The following is an 18,686-nucleotide window of genomic DNA, read 5'->3' as shown; positions in this document are numbered from 1 at the left end:
CTGGAGGCTTTAAATTAAGGTTTCCTTTCCTTGGTCCATCAGAAAGAAAAATAGGGCTCCACAATCTGGAATAAACGGATAGATCTGTTGTGGGCTGTTCCTGCTGTTCCAGAACGTCCCCCCCCCCCCCGCGGCAGAACCCTCTCTCAGATGTGTGAGTGCCGGAGCCATGAAGGGGTTTTGACAGCTGTTCCCATTTCAAAGGGAATCTGTGCTCCTGACCCACAGACAGCTGCACTCTCGCTGAGCCAGGGAACCCGATCCAACCGTCTCCCGGCACATGTTCCCGGCATTTATTTATGTGTTTATATGGAGTCGCATACACAATACAGACTGCTGCTTCTTCTGTGAGAGTTGGGGTCTTTGGCTCTCTCTCTGTACAGGCTATGAGCAAACTTAGGGGGCTGTTCCTGCTGAATTGTGCTTAGTACAGGGGAATCCCTATGTGCCATAATTTTATGGTATCTCTCTGTACAGGCTATGAGCAAACTTAGGGGGCTGTTCCTGCTGAATTGTGCTTATTACAGGGGAATCCCTATGTGCCATAGTTTTATGGGATCTCTCTGTACAGGCTATGGGCAAACTTAGGGGCCTGTTCCTGCTGAATTGTGCTTAGTACAGGGGAATCCCTATGTGCCATAATTTTATGGTATCTCTCTGTACAGGCTATGAGCAAACTTAGGGGGCTGTTCCTGCTGAATTGTGCTTAGTACAGGGGAATCCCTATGTGCCATAGTTTTATGGTATCTCTCTGTACAGGCTATGAGCAAACTTAGGGGGCTGTTCCTGCTGAATTGTGCTTATTACAGGGGAATCCCTATGTGCCATAGTTTTATGGGATCTCTCTGTACAGGCTATGGGCAAACTTAGGGGCCTGTTCCTGCTGAATTGTGCTTAGTACAGGGGAATCCCTATGTGCCATAATTTTATGGTATCTCTCTGTACAGGCTATGAGCAAACTTAGGGGGCTGTTCCTGCTGAATTGTGCTTAGTACAGGGGAATCCCTATGTGCCATAGTTTTATGGGATCTCTCTGTACAGGCTATGGGCAAACTTAGGGGGCTGTTCCTGCTGAATTGTGCTTAGTACAGGGGAATCCCTATGTGCCATAATTTTATGGTATCTCTCTGTACAGGCTATGGGCAAACTTAGGGGGCTGTTCCTGCTGAATTGTGCTTAGTACAGGGGAATCCCTATGTGCCATAGTTTTATGGTATCTCTCTGTACAGGCTATGAGCAAACTTAGGGGGCTGTTCCTGCTGAATTGTGCTTAGTACAGGGGAATCCCTATGCTGCCATAGTTTTATGGTATCTCTCTGTACAGGCTATGGGCAAACTTAGGGGGCTGTTCCTGCTGAATTGTGCTTAGTACAGGGGAATCCCTATGTGCCATAGTTTTATGGTATCTCTCTGTACAGGCTATGGGCAAACTTAGGGGGCTGTTCCTGCTGAATTGTGCTTAGTACAGGGGAATCCCTATGTGCCATAGTTTTATGGTATCTCTCTGTACAGGGCAACCTATGAGCACCCTCTGGTCCTTACTGGTTACCCATTTACCCCACTGCTGGGGGGGGGATATAAACAAAATATACAATATTATGCCTTTAAGTGGAACCCCCCTTGCTGCCTGGGCTCAGGGCTGCGGGTTGGGAAGGAACAGCAGGGATTTCTTTTTGACGGGGAAATTACAGTTAAGCTGGGCCTGCGGAACATCACGGCTCATCCTCTCTGTGGCCCCGGCAGGGAGATTTGTGCTCCCAACTGGGTCTGTCATGCGCTCCCGGAGCATCTGATTTAAACCCTTGGAATGTTCCGGGGGGGGGGGCGGATATTTCTGTGGGTTACGACTGACTGGATTTCAAAGCTAATCATTTAGATACCTTGTGATATTGTCCGTGGCTGCTCTGCGCTGTAATACTCATCAAAGGGCGGGGGGGGGGGTTAACTTTACTATGTTATGGAATGGCCAATTCCAAGCAACTTTTCAATTGGTCTTCATTATTTATTTGTTATAGTTTCTTCTTCTTCCAACTCTTTGCAGCTTTCAAACGGGGGTCACTGACCCCGGCAACCAAACCCTATTGCTCTGTGAGGCTCCAGTTTTATTGTTATTGTTACTTTTTAAATTTGTTTCTCTATTCAGTCCCTCCCCTATTCATATACCAGTATCTTATCCAAACCCCTCCCTGGTTGCTAAGGTAACTTGGACCCTAGCAACCACACAGCTGCAATATTATTTCCCTGCATTTATATAGCACCAAGCTATTATCCTGTGCTGTACAGAAATTATACATAATTCCCATCAGCCCCTGCACCAGTGAGCTTACAATCTAAGGCCCCTATCCCATTCCCATCAGTCCCTGCCCCAGTGAGCTTACAATCTAAGGTCCCTATCACATTCCCATCAGTCCCTGCCCCAGTGAGCTTACAATCTAAGGTCCCTATCCCATTCCCATCAGCCCCTGCCCCAGTGAGCTTACAATCTAAGGCCCCTATCACATTCCCATCAGTCCCTGCCCCAGTGAGCTTACAGTCTAAGGCCCCTATCCCATTCCCATCAGTCCCTGCCCCAGTGAGCTTACAATCTAAGGTCCCTATCCCATTCCCATCAGCCCCTGCCCCAGTGAGCTTACAATCTAAGGTCCCTATCCCATTCCCATCAGCCCCTGCCCCAGTGAGCTTACAATCTAAGGTCCCTATCCCATTCCCATCAGCCCCTGCCCCAGTGAGCTTACAATCTAAGGTCCCTATCACATTCCCATCAGCCCCTGCCCCAGTGAGCTTACAATCTAAGGTCCCTATCACATTCCCATCAGTCCCTGCCCCAGTGAGCTTACAATCTAAGGTCCCTATCACATTCCCATCAGTCCCTGCCCCAGTGAGCTTACAATCTAAGGCCCCTATCCCATTCCCATCAGTCCCTGCCCCAGTGAGCTTACAATCTAAGGTCCCTATCACATTCCCATCAGTCCCTGCCCCATTATGCACTGCTGGTTCTGACTCCTGAAGCTTTGTACAAGGCGCATTGGGTCTGACTGTCCTTTTCCCTCTTTCCCGCAGTCCCTCACGTACTGAAGAGCTGCGCAGAGTTCATCGAAACGCACGGCGTGGTGGATGGAATCTACCGTCTGTCTGGGGTGACGTCCAACATACAGAAGTTAAGGTACTGCCAAAAAAGTGGGAGGTGCCAATAGAATACATATTCATAGCTTGGAACAGAAAGCCCTATAAAGGGAAAGTAAAGGTGTTTTTTTAATAACAATGTGCGGCTTTCTCATCTTTCTATTCAGAGCCCCTTTTATTCATCATGCAGTCCACTTCCTGGTTGCAGAGTTGGACTGGGGGGCCCACCGGGTACCCGACTCAAGGGCCCATCCCCGCTCTGCCCCCAGCCACCCCTGCTCCAGCGCTGCTTACTTACTGTGAAAAAATAAAGATGGCCGTGTGTTCCACCTTGGAACACACGGCCATGTTTATTTTTTCACAGCAGGGGGAAAATGGAACCCTGACAACCTGATAATTTTAATGAGGGGCTACCTAACAACTCCTCTCTCTAAAACTCAATGGGTGTGTCTTTATCTGGTGGGCAGTGGGGTTGGCCGCCACCATGTTTGGCCATGTCACTTAGGCTTCATGGCGGTGACCACCAAGTAGGAGCACGTGCTCCAGGTCAACAAATAGTGTGCGTGCTACTTCTTAGGTGAATAATTTGGTGACGAGTCCAGTGCAGGTAACAAATTATGGGTGGTTTAGTTCCCCTTTAAATCATAGTTTGATGATCAGCAGAACAACTATATAGAAATAACTCACAAACCCCACTGAACAGAAGATAAAGACCAACTGCCAACTATTTTAGAGTGCCACTGCATACATCACCCTAACATTTCCATTCATTTGAGCTTCCCCTTTAGAGCATGCTGGAGCTCATTTATCAACACTGGGCAAATTTGCCCGTGGGCAGTAACGCATAGCAACCAATCAGTGATTGGCTTTTTTCAGCCAGCTGCAGGTAGAATAATGAATGCAACATTTTCATTGGTTGCCATGGGTTTACTGCCCATGGGCAAATTTGCCCAGTGTTGATAAGTGACCCCCACTGTATGCTGATGGAATGGGAGTCTTTATATGATATATAAATATGATATATTATCCCAGCGACTCTCCCAGCAGTGTAAAGGCCTGGGGTGGCTGTGTATGTAATACATGGAAGTGACACCCTACTTGGGTGTCCGCTAATCCCCTGTTTGTTTGTATTGGCTTCCTGCAGCCTGAAGAGCAGTGCCCTGTAGCATGGATACAATAGATTGCACAGTGAGCAGAGTCCCCCCAGTCTCTCATGGCTGTAATTTCTCCATCTTTGTTTTTTCCAGGCAAGAGTTTGGGTCGGATCAGCCCCCAGACCTGAGCAGAGATGTGTACCTGCAGGACATTCACTGTGTGGGCTCCCTGTGCAAGTTGTACTTCCGGGAGCTGCCCAACCCGCTCCTGACCTACCAGCTCTACAGCAAGTTCACAGTAAGGAGCATTTCTACCCTTATGGGCCGGGCTGGGGTCACAGCAGAAAGGGCATTGGCCTTCTGCAGAAGCTTAAGGGTGACAGGTTGGGCGCTAGTGATATAACCATGAAGCCCTATTACCGCCATGTTGCCAGGCCAGTACACTAAACGAATTGTTGATTGGTTGCCATTGGCTATTCTATTCTGCTACAATGTAGCCCTCCAATCAGAGGCTTCTGTTTGCCTGGGCTTCTGATTGCTTCTTTAGGGTGGATAACAGAGAGAGAGACAGACAGACAGACAGATAGATAGATAGATAGATAGATGGATAGAGATTTGATAGATAGATAAATATGTAGACAGACAAATAGATAGATAGATATCCAAGAGTGCAATATAGGTCCCCTTGGTCACATTATTTCCAGTTGCTGAGTAGTAGAGACAGGGAGCGCTGGCACAGGTATGAAGCTTTCCCCCAGCAGGTGTGGGAGTCTGATGGCCTCGAGGCCAATAAAACACAGAAATAACTCCTGTTGCTCCAGAACCCGAGCAGCTGCCTGAAGTTGCACAGTCATTGTTTTCTTTAACTTCCCCTTGTTTGTAACAATGAACTCTCTCCTTTCTATATACAGGAGGGCAGGAGAAATGGCCAAGGGGGTGGCCTTATCTGCAATAATGGGACAAAGAGCTGACAATCTGAATCCAGCATGTGGCTATAAATTAATCATTAGGGGACAGTAGGGCAAAACAGACACAGTAGGACACAATGGAGACAGTAGGGCAAGATAGAGACAGTAGGGCAAGATGGAGACAGTAGGGCAAGATGGAGACAGTAGGACACAATGGAGACGGTAGAGCAAGATAGAGACAGTAGGGCAAGATGGAGACAGTAGGGCAAGATGGAGACAGTAGGGCAAGATGGAGACAGTAGGGCAAGATGGAGACAGTAGGACACAATGGAGACAGTAGGGCAAGATAGAGACAGTAGGGCAAGATAGAGACAGTAGGGCAAAACAGAGACAGTAGGGCAAGATGGAGACAGTAGGGCAAGATGGAGACAGTAGGACACAATGGAGACAGTAGGGCAAGATGGAGACAGTAGGGCAAAACAGAGACAGTAGGGCAAGATGGAGACAGTAGGGCAAGATGGAGACAGTAGGACACAATGGAGACGGTAGGGCAAGATAGAGACAGTAGGGCAAGATGGAGAAAGTAGGGCAAGATGGAGACAGTAGGACACAATGGAGACGGTAGGGCAAGATGGAGACAGTAGGGCAAGATGGAGAAAGTAGGGCAAGATGGAGACAGTAGGACACAATGGAGACAGTAGGGCAAGATGGAGACAGTAGGGCAAGATAGAGACAGTAGGGCAAGATGGAGACAGTAGGGCAAGATGGAGACAGTAGGACAAGATGGAGACAGTAGGACAAGATGGAGACAGTAGGGCAAGATGGAGGCAGTAGGACAAGATGGAGACAGTAGGGCAAGATGGAGACAGTAGGGCAAGATGGAAACAGTAGGACAAGATGGAGACAGTAGGGCAAGATGGAGGCAGTAGGACAAGATGGAGACAGTAGGACAAGATGGAGACAGTAGGGCAAGATAGAGACAGTAGGGCAAGATGGAAACAGTAGGACAAGATGGAGACAGTAGGGCAAGATGGAGGCAGTAGGACAAGATGGAGACAGTAGGACAAGATGGAGACAGTAGGGCAAGATGGAGACAGTAGGGCAAGATGGAGACAGTAGGGCAAGATGGAGACAGTAGGGCAAGATGGAAACAGTAGGGCAATATGGAGACAGTAGGGCAAGATGGAGACAGTAGGGCAATATGGAGACAGTAGGGCAATATGGGGACAGTAGGGCAATATGGGGACAGTAGGGCAATATGGGGACAGTAGAGCAATATGGAGACAGTAGGGCAATATGGGGACAGTAGGGCAATATGGGGACAGTAGGGCAATATGGGGACAGTAGGGCAAGATGGAGAAAGTAGGGCAAGGTGGAGACAGTAGGACAAGATGGAGACAGTAGGGCAAGATGGAGACAGTAGGGCAAGATAAAGGATAGAAGGGCAAGATGGAGACAGTAGGACAAGATGGAGACAGTAGGGCAAGATGGAGACAGTAGGGCAAGATAAAGGATAGAAGGGCAAGATGGAGACAGTAGGGCAAGATAAAGGACAGAAGGGCAAGATGGAGACAGTAGGGCAAGACCAGGGACAGTGGGGTAAGATTGGGTCAGTAGAGCAAGATGGAGTCAGTGGGGCAAAATAGAACTGTAACTTTCATGACTGGCAGGCTTAGGAAGCCCTGGCATAAGCAGGACCATAGAGGCTCAGTACTACTCTATATAAGGTGGCCCTGCAAAGTCTGTTTTGTTCCCAGCCTCATGTTAAACCTGCCCTGTTGCCATCAGCGCGCAGACATGACAATGCCAAGTATGCACGCGTATGGCTATTTCTGGGGGGGAAAACTCTGCCCCCGGCCCTTGTTTTTGCCATGCAGCTGTCTCTGGGGCCCGTATTTATAGCACTGGCATATAAGGCAGCACGGCACGTAAATACCCCCGCCCTTTTATCTATAGATTCCTTAGGCTTTCTATACATCACTAGGCCAGTCCTGGCTATTAGTGCCCACATTTCTCTTCATACATAGTGCGTTGGGAGTTGCCATATTGCTTGTAGTAGAATTGCTTGAGCAGAATGGTAACCAGGCCTCACAGCCCTATCCGCTGGGCACGGAGCTGGGTAACCAGGCCTCACATCCCTATCCACTGGGCACGGAGCTGGGTAACCAGGCCTCACAGCCCTATCCACTGGGCATGGAGCTGGGTAACCAGGCCTCACAGCCCTATCCGCTGGGCATGGAGCTGGGTAACCAGGCCTCACAGCCCTATCCGCTGGGCATGGAGCTGGGTAACCAGGCCTCACAGCCCTATCTGCTGGGCATGGAGCTGGGTAACAGGCCTCACAGCCCTATCCGCTGGGCATGGAGCTGGGTAACCAGGCCTCACAGCCCTATCCGCTGGGCATGGAGCTGGGTAACCAGGCCTCGCAGCCCTATCCGCTGGGCACGGAGCTGGGTAACCAGGCCTCGCAGCCCTATCCGCTGGGCACGGAGCTGGGTAACCAGGCCTCACAGCCCTATCCGCTGGGCACGGAGCTGGGTAACCAGGCCTCACAGCCCTATCCGCTGGGCACGGAGCTGGGTAACCAGGCCTCACAGCCCTATCCGCTGGGCACGGAGCTGGGTAACCAGGCCTCACAGCCCTATCCGCTGGGCACGGAGCTGGGTAACCAGGCCTCACAGCCCTATCCGCTGGGCATGGAGCTGGGTAACCAGGCCTCACAGCCCTATCCGCTGGGCACGGAGCTGGGTAACCAGGCCTCACAGCCCTATCCGCTGGGCATGGAGCTGGGTAACCAGGCCTCACAGCCCTATCCGCTGGGCACGGAGCTGGGTAACCAGGCCTCACAGCCCTATCCGCTGGGCACGGAGCTGGGTAACCAGGCCTCACAGCCCTATCCGCTGGGCATGGAGCTGGGTAACCAGGCCTCACAGCCCTATCTGCTGGGCACGGAGCTGGGTAACCAGGCCTCACAGCCCTATCCGCTGGGCACGGAGCTGGGTTTGGGGGGAGAGAGAGACTGCGGCGAGGATGGAATTTCACTGCTGTTTACACTTCACATTCTGCACATTTCTGTTTTACTATTGTGCCTCTTCCCCGCTGCCCGGTGATTTATGCCTAACTGGCATCTGCCCATGACATGAGCTGCAGTGGGATACACATGTGCATAAATAAAAGGCCCATTAGTAGCCGAGACCCCCACACGCACGGCTGTGGTCTGGGGGGGGGAACAAATCCAATCACGGAAAGAGACCACATAGTTGAACTGTTTCCAGTCACTCAGCCGGCGGAATCTCTCCATCCACCGAGATGCTGGCAATTTGTACTCTGACTGCCACCCTGTTTATTGGACCTTGCTGCCTTCCCTGTAGGCAGATCATTAAGACATTGGGGACGGGGGGGGTATATTTGTATCCAGACAGTTGGGATCTGAAAAATCTGGGTCTGTGGTTCTTGGGGCTTTTGAAGGAGTGGGATGGAGACAGACAGTAACGTGATAAAAATGATTAAAGTTCATTATTTTTGCCTCCCACGGGGCCTACATTGGATAGAATGGGCTCCCATACTATTCAGTAGGGCATTGATAAGCAGTGACCATACCCCCATTATGCCCAAATATGCCCAGGGCCCACCCAGCCTCTGCCTATTTCTGCCACCACTCCCCTAATCAGGCCATCTTGTCTGTTTGGGGCCCTTGACTCTAACCTTTCCCCCCAGTGGCAACCCTGCTCCCCCATTCTCCAAGTGCCCATTCCCAGGCTGCACCCTGAGTGTGGATCCATAACACCCCAGTAGGGGGTGCTACAAGGACTTTATAGCCTGAAGAACCAATATAAACAAGGTCTCCAGTCTACTTTATAAGGCAGTTACCTTCTCCTGACAATTCTGGTCCAAACAAGGAGATTTTAGGATATTTTATGTTATCTAACTGTGATGACATAATAATCTCAACCAATCAGTAATCACCAACTCAAGAAAGGGTCAGATCCAGTTTCATTACTACCTTTCGGCCCAACAGTAATTGACCCAGTCATCAGTTTGCCTGTAGGCTAGTAATAAATAATATATACATATTGCATGGCCGCACAGAATTTGTTGCAGGCACCAACCAATCCATGTGCATTGTATGTGCATGTGGATTTAAAGGGGAAATTAGGCAACCATAGAGAAGGCATATACAGTAGTGATGTGCACGTTACATTAACCCCAAATATGTCAGAGAGATCAATTAATGGATTCAAAAATGAATTCAGATCATAGCATTAACCCCAGATATGTCAGTAAGATAACTCCAGAACATTGCTCTAACTCTAGATACACCAGGAAGATCACTGAAGAAAATTGATTCAGGTTAGCGAGAGCGAAAATGGGGAAAAAAGACCCCTCCCCCCAGAATTTCCTTATACCTGGGAAAGTGGGGCTTTGGTTTTTTTTTAATTGCAACAATATTGAATCCACCCACTCTTGGCAAGTCATGTCAACATTTGAGCCCCAGTAGCTCTTACGGAGAGAGCACTTATCGGACCCCCAGACATTTAGTTGTACTGGCCCCCAAGACTGTAATGGCAATGAAAGCAGCCCTGCTGGGAGGAGTTCGCGCAAGGAAAAAGTTATGGAGAATCATAAAAGAATAACAGGCCCTCAGGGGGTCATTGTTAGAGTTGCCCCGATTGGGGTCATTGTTAGAGTTGCCCTGATTGGGGTCATTGTTAGAGTTGCCCTGATTGGGGTCATTGTTAGAGTTGCCCTGATTGGGGTCATTGTTAGATTTGCCCCGATTGGGGTCATTGTTAGATTTGCCCCGATTGGGGTCATTGTTAGATTTGCCCCGATTGGGGTCATTGTTAGAGTTGCCCCGATTGGGGTCATTGTTAGATTTGCCCCGATTGGGGTCATTGTTAGAGTTGCCCCGATTGGGGTCATTGTTAGAGTTGCCCTGATTGGGGTCATTGTTAGATTTGCCCTGATTGGGGTCATTGTTAGAGTTGCCCTGATTGGGGTCATTGTTAGAGTTGCCCTGATTGGGGTAATTTTTTTCACCCAAACCTTCCACCATTGCCAGGGGCCCATTCTTTATTATATTCCATCCCTGCTCTACACAATCTCTGTTTACCTATGGGGGCTGCAAGGTTTTAGCACCCGCGGCCGCACTGCGAGGCACAGGCTTTCCAGGAACTGCCCTTTGGGTGCTACATATAAAGTGAGACGCTGGGACGGTGCAAACAGATCTTTCTCAGAATTCCTGTGTTTTCCTTCCTACACCCCAAGCAGCCCCTTCAAATTCCACTCGGCAATGAAGCGAGCACTTCTCCTCTGTCAACATGGAGCTCTGAGTCCTCCTTGGCTGCTGGTTAACCCTTCGCTGCCAGCCCGCAGCCAACATGTTGCCACCATTCTGCATTATTAGGCGCCAAAACATTCTGCAGTGATCAAAAGAGCTTGCAGTCTAAAGGTACATCATCCTATAATGGACACTGTTATCGGAAAAGTAAATATTTTTTAAATTCGGCAACATTTTTGGTTTTACTTACCCTTTAAAGTTAACTTTGAAATAGTGATGTTGGTTTTTACCTTTTCATTTTTAAACTTCACTTGTTTGTTCTGCTACTGCAATGTGCCATTTATGGGGCCCTCCCCAGAAAGGTCTCTGCAGCCCCCCCCCGGACCCAATTATTGGCCAGGGGCCAATAGGATAAGTCAGATTAGGCCCACCTTGTGGCTGGTAGAATCAAGCCCTTTGGCAACCCCACCAAGCAAGTGGCTCTACCCCAAGCAAGTGGCTCTACCCCAAGCAAGTGGCTCTACCCCAAGCAAGTGGCTCTACCCCAAGCAAGTGGCTCTACCCCAAGCAAGTGGCTCTACCCCAAGCAAGTGGCTCTACCCCAAGCAAGTGGCTCTACCCCAAGCAAGTGGCTCTACCCCAAGCAAGTGGCTCTACCCACAGCAAGTGGCTCTACCCCAAGCAAGTGGCTCTACCCACAGCAAGTGGCTCTACCCCAAGCAAGTGGCTCTACCCCAAGCAAGTGGCTGTACCCCAAGCAAGTGGCTGTACCCCAAGCAAGTGGCTCTACCCCAAGCAAGTGGCTCTACCCCAAGCAAGTGGCTGTACCCCAAGCAAGTGGCTGTACCCCAAGCAAGTGGCTCTACCCCAAGCAAGTGGCTCTACCCCAAGCAAGTGGCTCTACCCCAAGCAAGTGGCTCTACCCCAAGCAAGTGGCTCTACCCCAAGCAAGTGGCTGTACCCCAAGCAAGTGGCTCTACCCACAGCAAGTGGCTCTACCCCAAGCAAGTGGCTGTACCCCAAGCAAGTGGCTCTACCCACAGCAAGTGGCTGTACCCCAAGCAAGTGGCTCTACCCACAGCAAGTGGCTCTACCCCAAGCAAGTGGCTGTACCCCAAGCAAGTGGCTCTACCCACAGCAAGTGGCTCTACCCCAAGCAAGTGGCTCTACCCCAAGCAAGTGGCTCTACCCCTGCCTTAAGAACAGGTTGAACTTGATGCACTATTATATTTAACACCCTTAGTAACTGTGTAACTATGAGAGTAACTATGTAGAAGCCAAACCTAGCAACTGCGCAGCTATCAGTATGGAAGCTCTGCCAAGCTCCAGTCTATCATATGTTTAATTTCAATGCTTTCAATGCATTCGTTTCAATGCCCCTCGCTCCAATAACAGGGTTTGCATCCCCTTTAAAACTCAAGAATAAAACGTAATAAAACGAGGTTTAAAAAAGACACCTTTTTTTTCAAGCTCAGTCCTATTTGATAAACAGTGGCATATCGGTTGCTTGATGGGCTGGAGAAACCACCCTGGAAGGGAAAATGTGCATTAGTGTGGAACCGTCCAGGGCCACCAGGGGGCTCCATACTACTCCCTCCAATTATAAGCTGATCATTTACCCCCCCCTGCTAACAAGTAGAATAGGAGCCTCAATGAAAATAAATTCCCTGAGCAGGAAAGGTCTCCCCCCAGCCTTGCCCCATTGTGCCAAACCCCACCCATGTTACACCCAAACCCGCCCACTAACCTGCAAGCCACGCCCCTTTGCCGCTCACACTGTTGCCATGGTGCCTCTGTACCTCCCAGACCCTGGATCCCATTCTCACCCTGGGGCCTTATATTTTCCCCTTGGCTCCAATGCACAAGAAATGCACATTTATTTGTAGGTAAAAGAGTTAAAATATAATTATTTAGGGTAAAATCCCGCTGGTGCCGGTTAGTGGCCCGTATACAGCAGATGTCTGGCAGAGGTGGGGGAACAGCTGGTCTTTTAGCTTCTTTACACTTAAGGGGCCAAGTACATTTTTCAAATAATTTCATAAAAAATGTGAATTTATGAGCCAGTTTATGAGACCCATTGTACCCGATACATCATTGTGTAACGAGCTACAATCCCCAAACCCTTTAAGACACATACACACATATATATACAGTATATACTCCCCTCATCTCCCATATTGTTATTTTACAGATAAAATTATTTTTCCCACTTTCCCATCCATCTTGTTACCATGGATACCTCATTCTAGGAATTCAACACCTCAAAAAGATCTTTTTTTTTTTTTTTTGTACTTTTTTCTCCCAATATTGTCAGAAACTGATGACTGATGACACATCATTATTATAGAAAAATGATAAAACTCTTGGTTAAATTCTACTTGCAGCTGGTTGCTATGGGTTACTGCCCAGGTACAAATTTGCCCAGTGTGTATAAATGAGCCCCACTTGTGTTATTCTATGGTGAAGCTCATAGTGATGTTCTATCCGGGGGGCTGTAGGGGGGTCCTTTCTTATTTTATGTTGGGGTGTGCTGGGAATCACAGTGTTGTTTTATGATGGGGGGGTCTGGGTGTTATGCTGGGACCCCAGCACTGCTGTGGGCGGCGGCTTGCTGGAGACCACGGGGGTAAAAGCTGATTCCTTTTTTCTCTGTAATAATAAAACGGTATCGGGGCCCCCTGGAAACTTCATAGCAAAAGCCCCCAACCCTATCATGAACCCATCACATGTTGTGTATCTTCTTTAACCCCCCCCCCTGGGCTGCAGAGCTGACCATTGGCTGCTTAGCACTGCACACCCCCCCATGTGGATAAACCATTCCCTTCACCCTGCAACTCCCGGGGGGGGCACTTCCGCCGAGGATACAATAGAGAAGGTTCTATGTACGGAACAATCAGATTTTTCCCCCCCCATTAGGCAAGTACACTTTATGGCACCAATGCTGCCTGCTGCCTTTGTTATCTTTTTATTCAACCCCCCTCTCCTATTTATATTCCTATCTCTCCTTCAAACCACTGCCTGGTTGCTAGTGTAAATAAGACCCTAGCAACCATATTGGTTCTGAAAAACCAAACTGGAGAGTTGCTGAAAAAAAAAGCTGAAAGACCATACAAAATAAAATATGAAGACAGGGTTGGACAGGGGGGTGCACGGACCACTGGGGGGTCCCTGTAGGGTCCATCGGCCACGTCCCCTAACCCCGCCCCCTGCAGGGTCCCCAACCCGTCTCTTCCCCTGAGCGCGCGTAAATGAAACACGCCAGGGGAGGAACGGTCGGGCAGGGAGAGCGATGGCAAGGGTCTGAGCCGCCGGGCCCACCGGCATTTTTCCAATCTGACCCTATATGAAGACCAATTGCAACTGATCTGAGTATTTCAGTATCTACATAATACTAAAAGTTACATAGTAACATAGTAAGTTGGGTTGAAAAAAGACATACGTATATCACGTTCAACCATAATGCCTATATATAACCTGCCTAACTGCTAGTTAATTTAAAGATGAACAACCCCTTTAACTGGAAATAGCTGGCACGGGATTTCAGCCGCTATCTGGTTGCCAGGGTTTTGTTCACCTTAGCAACCAGGCAGTGGTTACTCTATGGCAAGTCAGGTTATAGAATTCCCTACCTAGTGCTGATCGCTGGGGTTCCAACATGTCTTAATAACATTCAATGAGAATAAAGGACAGATATAGCCGAAACAGATGTAACTAAGGGTGGGGCAGGGTATAGAAATCATGGAAATTAATGTAGCGGAACATTCCATATGTGACCTTTACCTTCTTCCTACACTATATTAAGTATATATTTACACTTTAATATGAAACCCACTGCAAACCAAGTCCAATAAATCAATGGGGCCCCCTAAAATAATGGTGTTCCAGGGCCCCCATTCTGAGGTTCAGCCTTTTTATCAATTCCCAGTAGAAGTGAGTATGTTTGGATCAGCCGGCAGTGTCTCATACAATGTTATGTCTGCCAGTCCGGCTGCCGTTACCCCGGCGCAGGGCGCAGTTTGCGGTCGAGTAGGAGCGGCCGACTGTCACAACATCAACACTGCAAAAATATAACTTTTTGTAGATTTCTCCTGAAAACCCCTGTAATTACCAAACATTACATCAGCGCGTCCCATACGCCCACGGGCATAAGCGTTATGTGTGAGTGTGTATCAGTGTGAGTGTGTGTGTCTGGCTATTTAGTGATGCTCATTTCCTGTAATGCTCAGACTGGGGGTGATGACTGATTCATCCTACAGATAAAGGCCACACCGCAGGGAGACATCTGACGCATCAGCAGACTTGTACTTTGGGTCCTTTTTTTTTCAGATCATGTAACTGTATTTGTTTTTATAGCGCAGCTGATTACACACCACTTTGCATTATATATACAGGTATGGGATCCCTTATCCGGAAACCTGTTATCCAGAAAGCTCCAGATTACGGAAAGTCCATCTCCCATAGACTCCACTTTAATCAAATAATTCAGAATTTTAAAACTGATTTCCTTTTTCTCTGTAGTAATAAAACAGTACCTGTACTTGATCCCAACTAAGATATAATTACCCCTTATTGGGGCAGAACAGCCCTATTGGGTTTATTTCATGGTTAAATGATTCCCTTTTCTCTGTAATAATAAAACAGTACCTGTACTTGATCCCAACTAAGATATAATTACCCCTTATTGGGGCAGAACAGCCCTATTGGGTTTATTTAATGGTTAAATGATTCCCTTTTCTCTGAAATAATAAAACAGTACCTGTACTTGATCCCAACTAAATATAATTACCCCTTATTGGGGCAGAACAGTCCTATGGGGTTTAATTAATGTTTTATTGATTTTTTAGTAGACTTAAGGTATGGCGATCCAAATTACGGAATACCGTTGATCCTGAGCATTCTGGATAACGGGCCCTACACCTGTATACATATATATACACATGAGACAAACATGAAAAAAAAATGTAATAATTTGATCAGCTGGCTTATGCTACATTGTTTCAGAAGTCAGGACCAGCAGTGCAGAGAATATAAACAAAAAAAAAACAGACTGAAAAAAAAGTGTAGTGAAAGTTGATTAAAATTACATTTTCTTGAATTTTGGAAACAATCTTGGTGGGGTTCCCCCTTTCATGCTCCTTTATGGGGAACCCACAGAATACTCTCTAGTCAGCAGGGTCAGACTGGGGGGTGCAAGGCCTACCGGGACTGCCGCCCCAGGGGCCCCGCACCCCCCCCAAGGTGCCCCTGACGACCACATCCCCCACAGGGGCCTCCACCACACCCCCCTAACCCCCCTCAGGGGCCCCAGCCGTCCACCCCTGAGCGCATGTAAGTAAAACGCGTTAGGTTAGGGCTGCCAGTCTGCCAGGCAAGTATCCACCCAAACCCCTCCTACGTGTTCCATAAGCCCCACCCCACTTACAGCCCATGAATCAGACCTTTGTGTTTCTTGGGGCCCCCTTTTGCCATAAGGCCCTTGACTGTGGCCCCCTGATGCTGTCAGCTTTTTGCTCTTATATTCGGATGCCTTTGGCCTGTGCAGTATGAAATAATTTATAGCCAATGAGAGCACAGAAATGTTCCCCTGTAGCCAATCAGAAAAGACTTTGCTTGCAGAAGTCGGTGCCTTGGAGCTCCATTCCCAGACAGGGGCCACAGGGGCCCGACTACCAGAAGCTTATGCTTTCACTTAACCTTTCCTTTACCCCAGCAGTTCCTAAAGGGCCAAGTTATAATCCTTGCAAATCCGCAGAGCGCCCAATGGGGTTTAGATGCTTATTTAATATTAGCACAGATGTTTGCGGGCAGCTTGCACCCCTGGGGGGCCCTGTGATCTCCGCATTCTTCTGGATACATGTCACAGGGCTGGATAATGTTTGTCTAAGGGATCCTCCGACAACTCCACGCCCTGCTGCTAATTAGCTGTTAATTACACTTCTGTTTGGCTTAGCTTGCCCTTGCAATCAGCAATGTTTGTCTGGTGCTTATTGGATGGGGGGGCACATTCTGCTTGTTTTTAAGCTGGCCATACAGTAACTGCCCCCTCCAGACAGAGCGGTAGCTTATATTATTATTATTAATAACATTTATTTATAAAGCGCCAACATATCCCGCAGCGCTGTACAATAAGTGGGTTTCATACATTGGGCATACAGAGTAACATATAAAGCAATCAGTAACCGATACAGGGGGGGAAGGGAGCCCTGCCCAAAAGAGCTTACACTCTACAAGGAGTAACATATAAAGCAATCAGTAACCGATACAGGAGGGGAAGGGAGCCCTGCCCAAAAGAGCTTACACTCTACAAGGAGTAACATATAAAGCAATCAGTAACCGATACAGGAGGTGAAGAGAGCCCTGCCCAAAAGAGCTTACACTCTACAAGGAGTAACATTTAAAGCAATCAGTAACCGATACAGGAGGTGAAGAGAGCCCTGCCCAAAAGAGCTTACACTCTACAAGGAGTAACATATAAAGCAATCAGTAACCGATACAGGAGGGGAAGGGAGCCCTGCCCAAAAGAGCTTACACTCTACAAGGAGTAACATATAAAGCAATCAGTAACCGATACAGGAGGGGAAGAGAGCCCTGCCCAAAAGAGCTTACACTCTACAAGGAGTAACATATAAAGCAATCAATAACCGATACAGGAGGGGAAGAGAGCCCTGCCCAAAAGAGCTTACACTCTACAAGGAGTAACATATAAAGCAATCAGTAACCGATACAGGAGGGGAAGAGAGCCCTGCCCAAAAGAGCTTACAATCTATAAGCCCACATATTGGCCCAACCTGTGTTAGACTGACCTACTAGGATACCGGGGAGAACCCAGTGGGGCTATGCCCTTGATTCTGACCAGAATAAACAAAAGAAAAACCCAAACAATTTAAAGAAATAATAGAAGAAATAAAGACTAATTGCAAAGATGCTTATATCCAGCACCCAGCTGTTTGTTTACAGGTAAACTTCCCCTTTAAGTCAGTTGCAACTTAAGACATTGATGAAACTGCTGTACAGTATTCCGACAGCAGATGGCGCTGTAAAGCAGTCTGGTTTGCTGGACTCCATAGACCAGTTGCTGCTGGCCGGTGTTGGGGTACACAGAGCAGTGTTTCCCATAAAAGCTATAATTTGTATATATTTGTGAACATGGAGTCAGAATCATCCCTATGACTTTCCAGCCTTTATAATGGAACATTGTCCCTAATTATAAATGGGGTTTACTTGCCCTTTCTGCTGTGAGTGGGTTTTTATTATGTTGCTGAATCAGAGCATGTACATTATTAATGATTATTATTATAACCTTTGTCGATAAATAGACTCTATTTATTATCCACCAGTCACGCCCCCCCTCAGCCAAATGCATCTGCGCATTAAAAATGCATTTCTGCCCCCCCTGCCCGCCAATCATCTGATGGACACGCCGGCCAATCGCTGCATTTACTAATCATGAATGGGTTATTTATGGGGCGGCATTGGCTCCAGGCTTGGGGGAAGCACGTGGGGTTTATAAGCTTATTAAATGGGGTGTGACGCAGCCTGCAATGCCGCATCCATTAGGGGGGGCTCCGGGGCTATTATGTCACTGTTTATTTTTTATATTGCCAATAAGAGTCTTGTGATTCCCCGGCCGCAGCAATTAGCGATAAACAAGATCTGCTTCTGAATCTGGGTACACTGCTCCCATGTTAAAAGGGTATTTAAAGGGGAAGTTCACCTTTGAATTAACTTTTAATATGATGTAGACCAGGGGTCCCCAAACTTCTGACCCAAGGGGCCGGATCAAGGGCCCCTCAGATTGTTAGGGGGCCGGACAGCCATCACCAGCTACCAACCCGCCACGAATTCCCCCCCGCCGCTGCAGGGACGGGGGTGCCTCTTTGATATCCCGCCATCAAACCAGACTGTTCACAACTCCTCCCCCCCGGCGCTGATTCCTACCTGTACCAGTTCCCCCCGGTCCGTCCTTCTTCTCAGCCCCCCTGTGCTGCTCCCCGCTGAGTCCTCTGTCTCCACTGCCAGACGCAGCGGGGGCTGGGTAAATTCCACTGGGGGGCTGGATCCGGCCCGCGGGCCGTAGTTTGGTGACCACTGATGTAGACATTGATATTCTGAGACAATTTGCAATTGGCCTTCATTTTTTATGGTATTTAGCTTTTTTTGTTCAGAAGCTCTCCGTTTGGTATTTTAGCATCTATCTGGTTGCTAGGGTTTTATTTACCCTAGCAACCGGGCAGTGGTTTCAAGGAGAGATGGGAATGTGAATAGGAGAGGGCTTGCGTA

At 48.3% G+C, this 18,686-nt stretch overlaps 1 protein-coding gene across 1 annotated transcript in view; it reads left to right on the top strand.

Annotated features, from left to right (window-relative positions):
* Positions 1-18,686, top strand: part of arhgap31 (Rho GTPase activating protein 31) — an 88,577-nt gene that overhangs the window by 50,747 nt on the left and 19,144 nt on the right. Inside the window, exons 2-3 of the mRNA XM_031896448.1 lie at positions 3,061-3,163; positions 4,371-4,515. Of these exons, the coding sequence (XP_031752308.1) occupies positions 3,061-3,163; positions 4,371-4,515 (248 nt within the window). The remainder of the gene's footprint in view (positions 1-3,060; positions 3,164-4,370; positions 4,516-18,686) is intronic.

Source organism: Xenopus tropicalis, chromosome 2 (assembly GCF_000004195.4).
Source record: "Xenopus tropicalis strain Nigerian chromosome 2, UCB_Xtro_10.0, whole genome shotgun sequence".
Taxonomy (NCBI): Eukaryota; Metazoa; Chordata; class Amphibia; order Anura; family Pipidae; genus Xenopus; species Xenopus tropicalis.
This window is presented reverse-complemented; position numbering and strand designations above follow the sequence as displayed.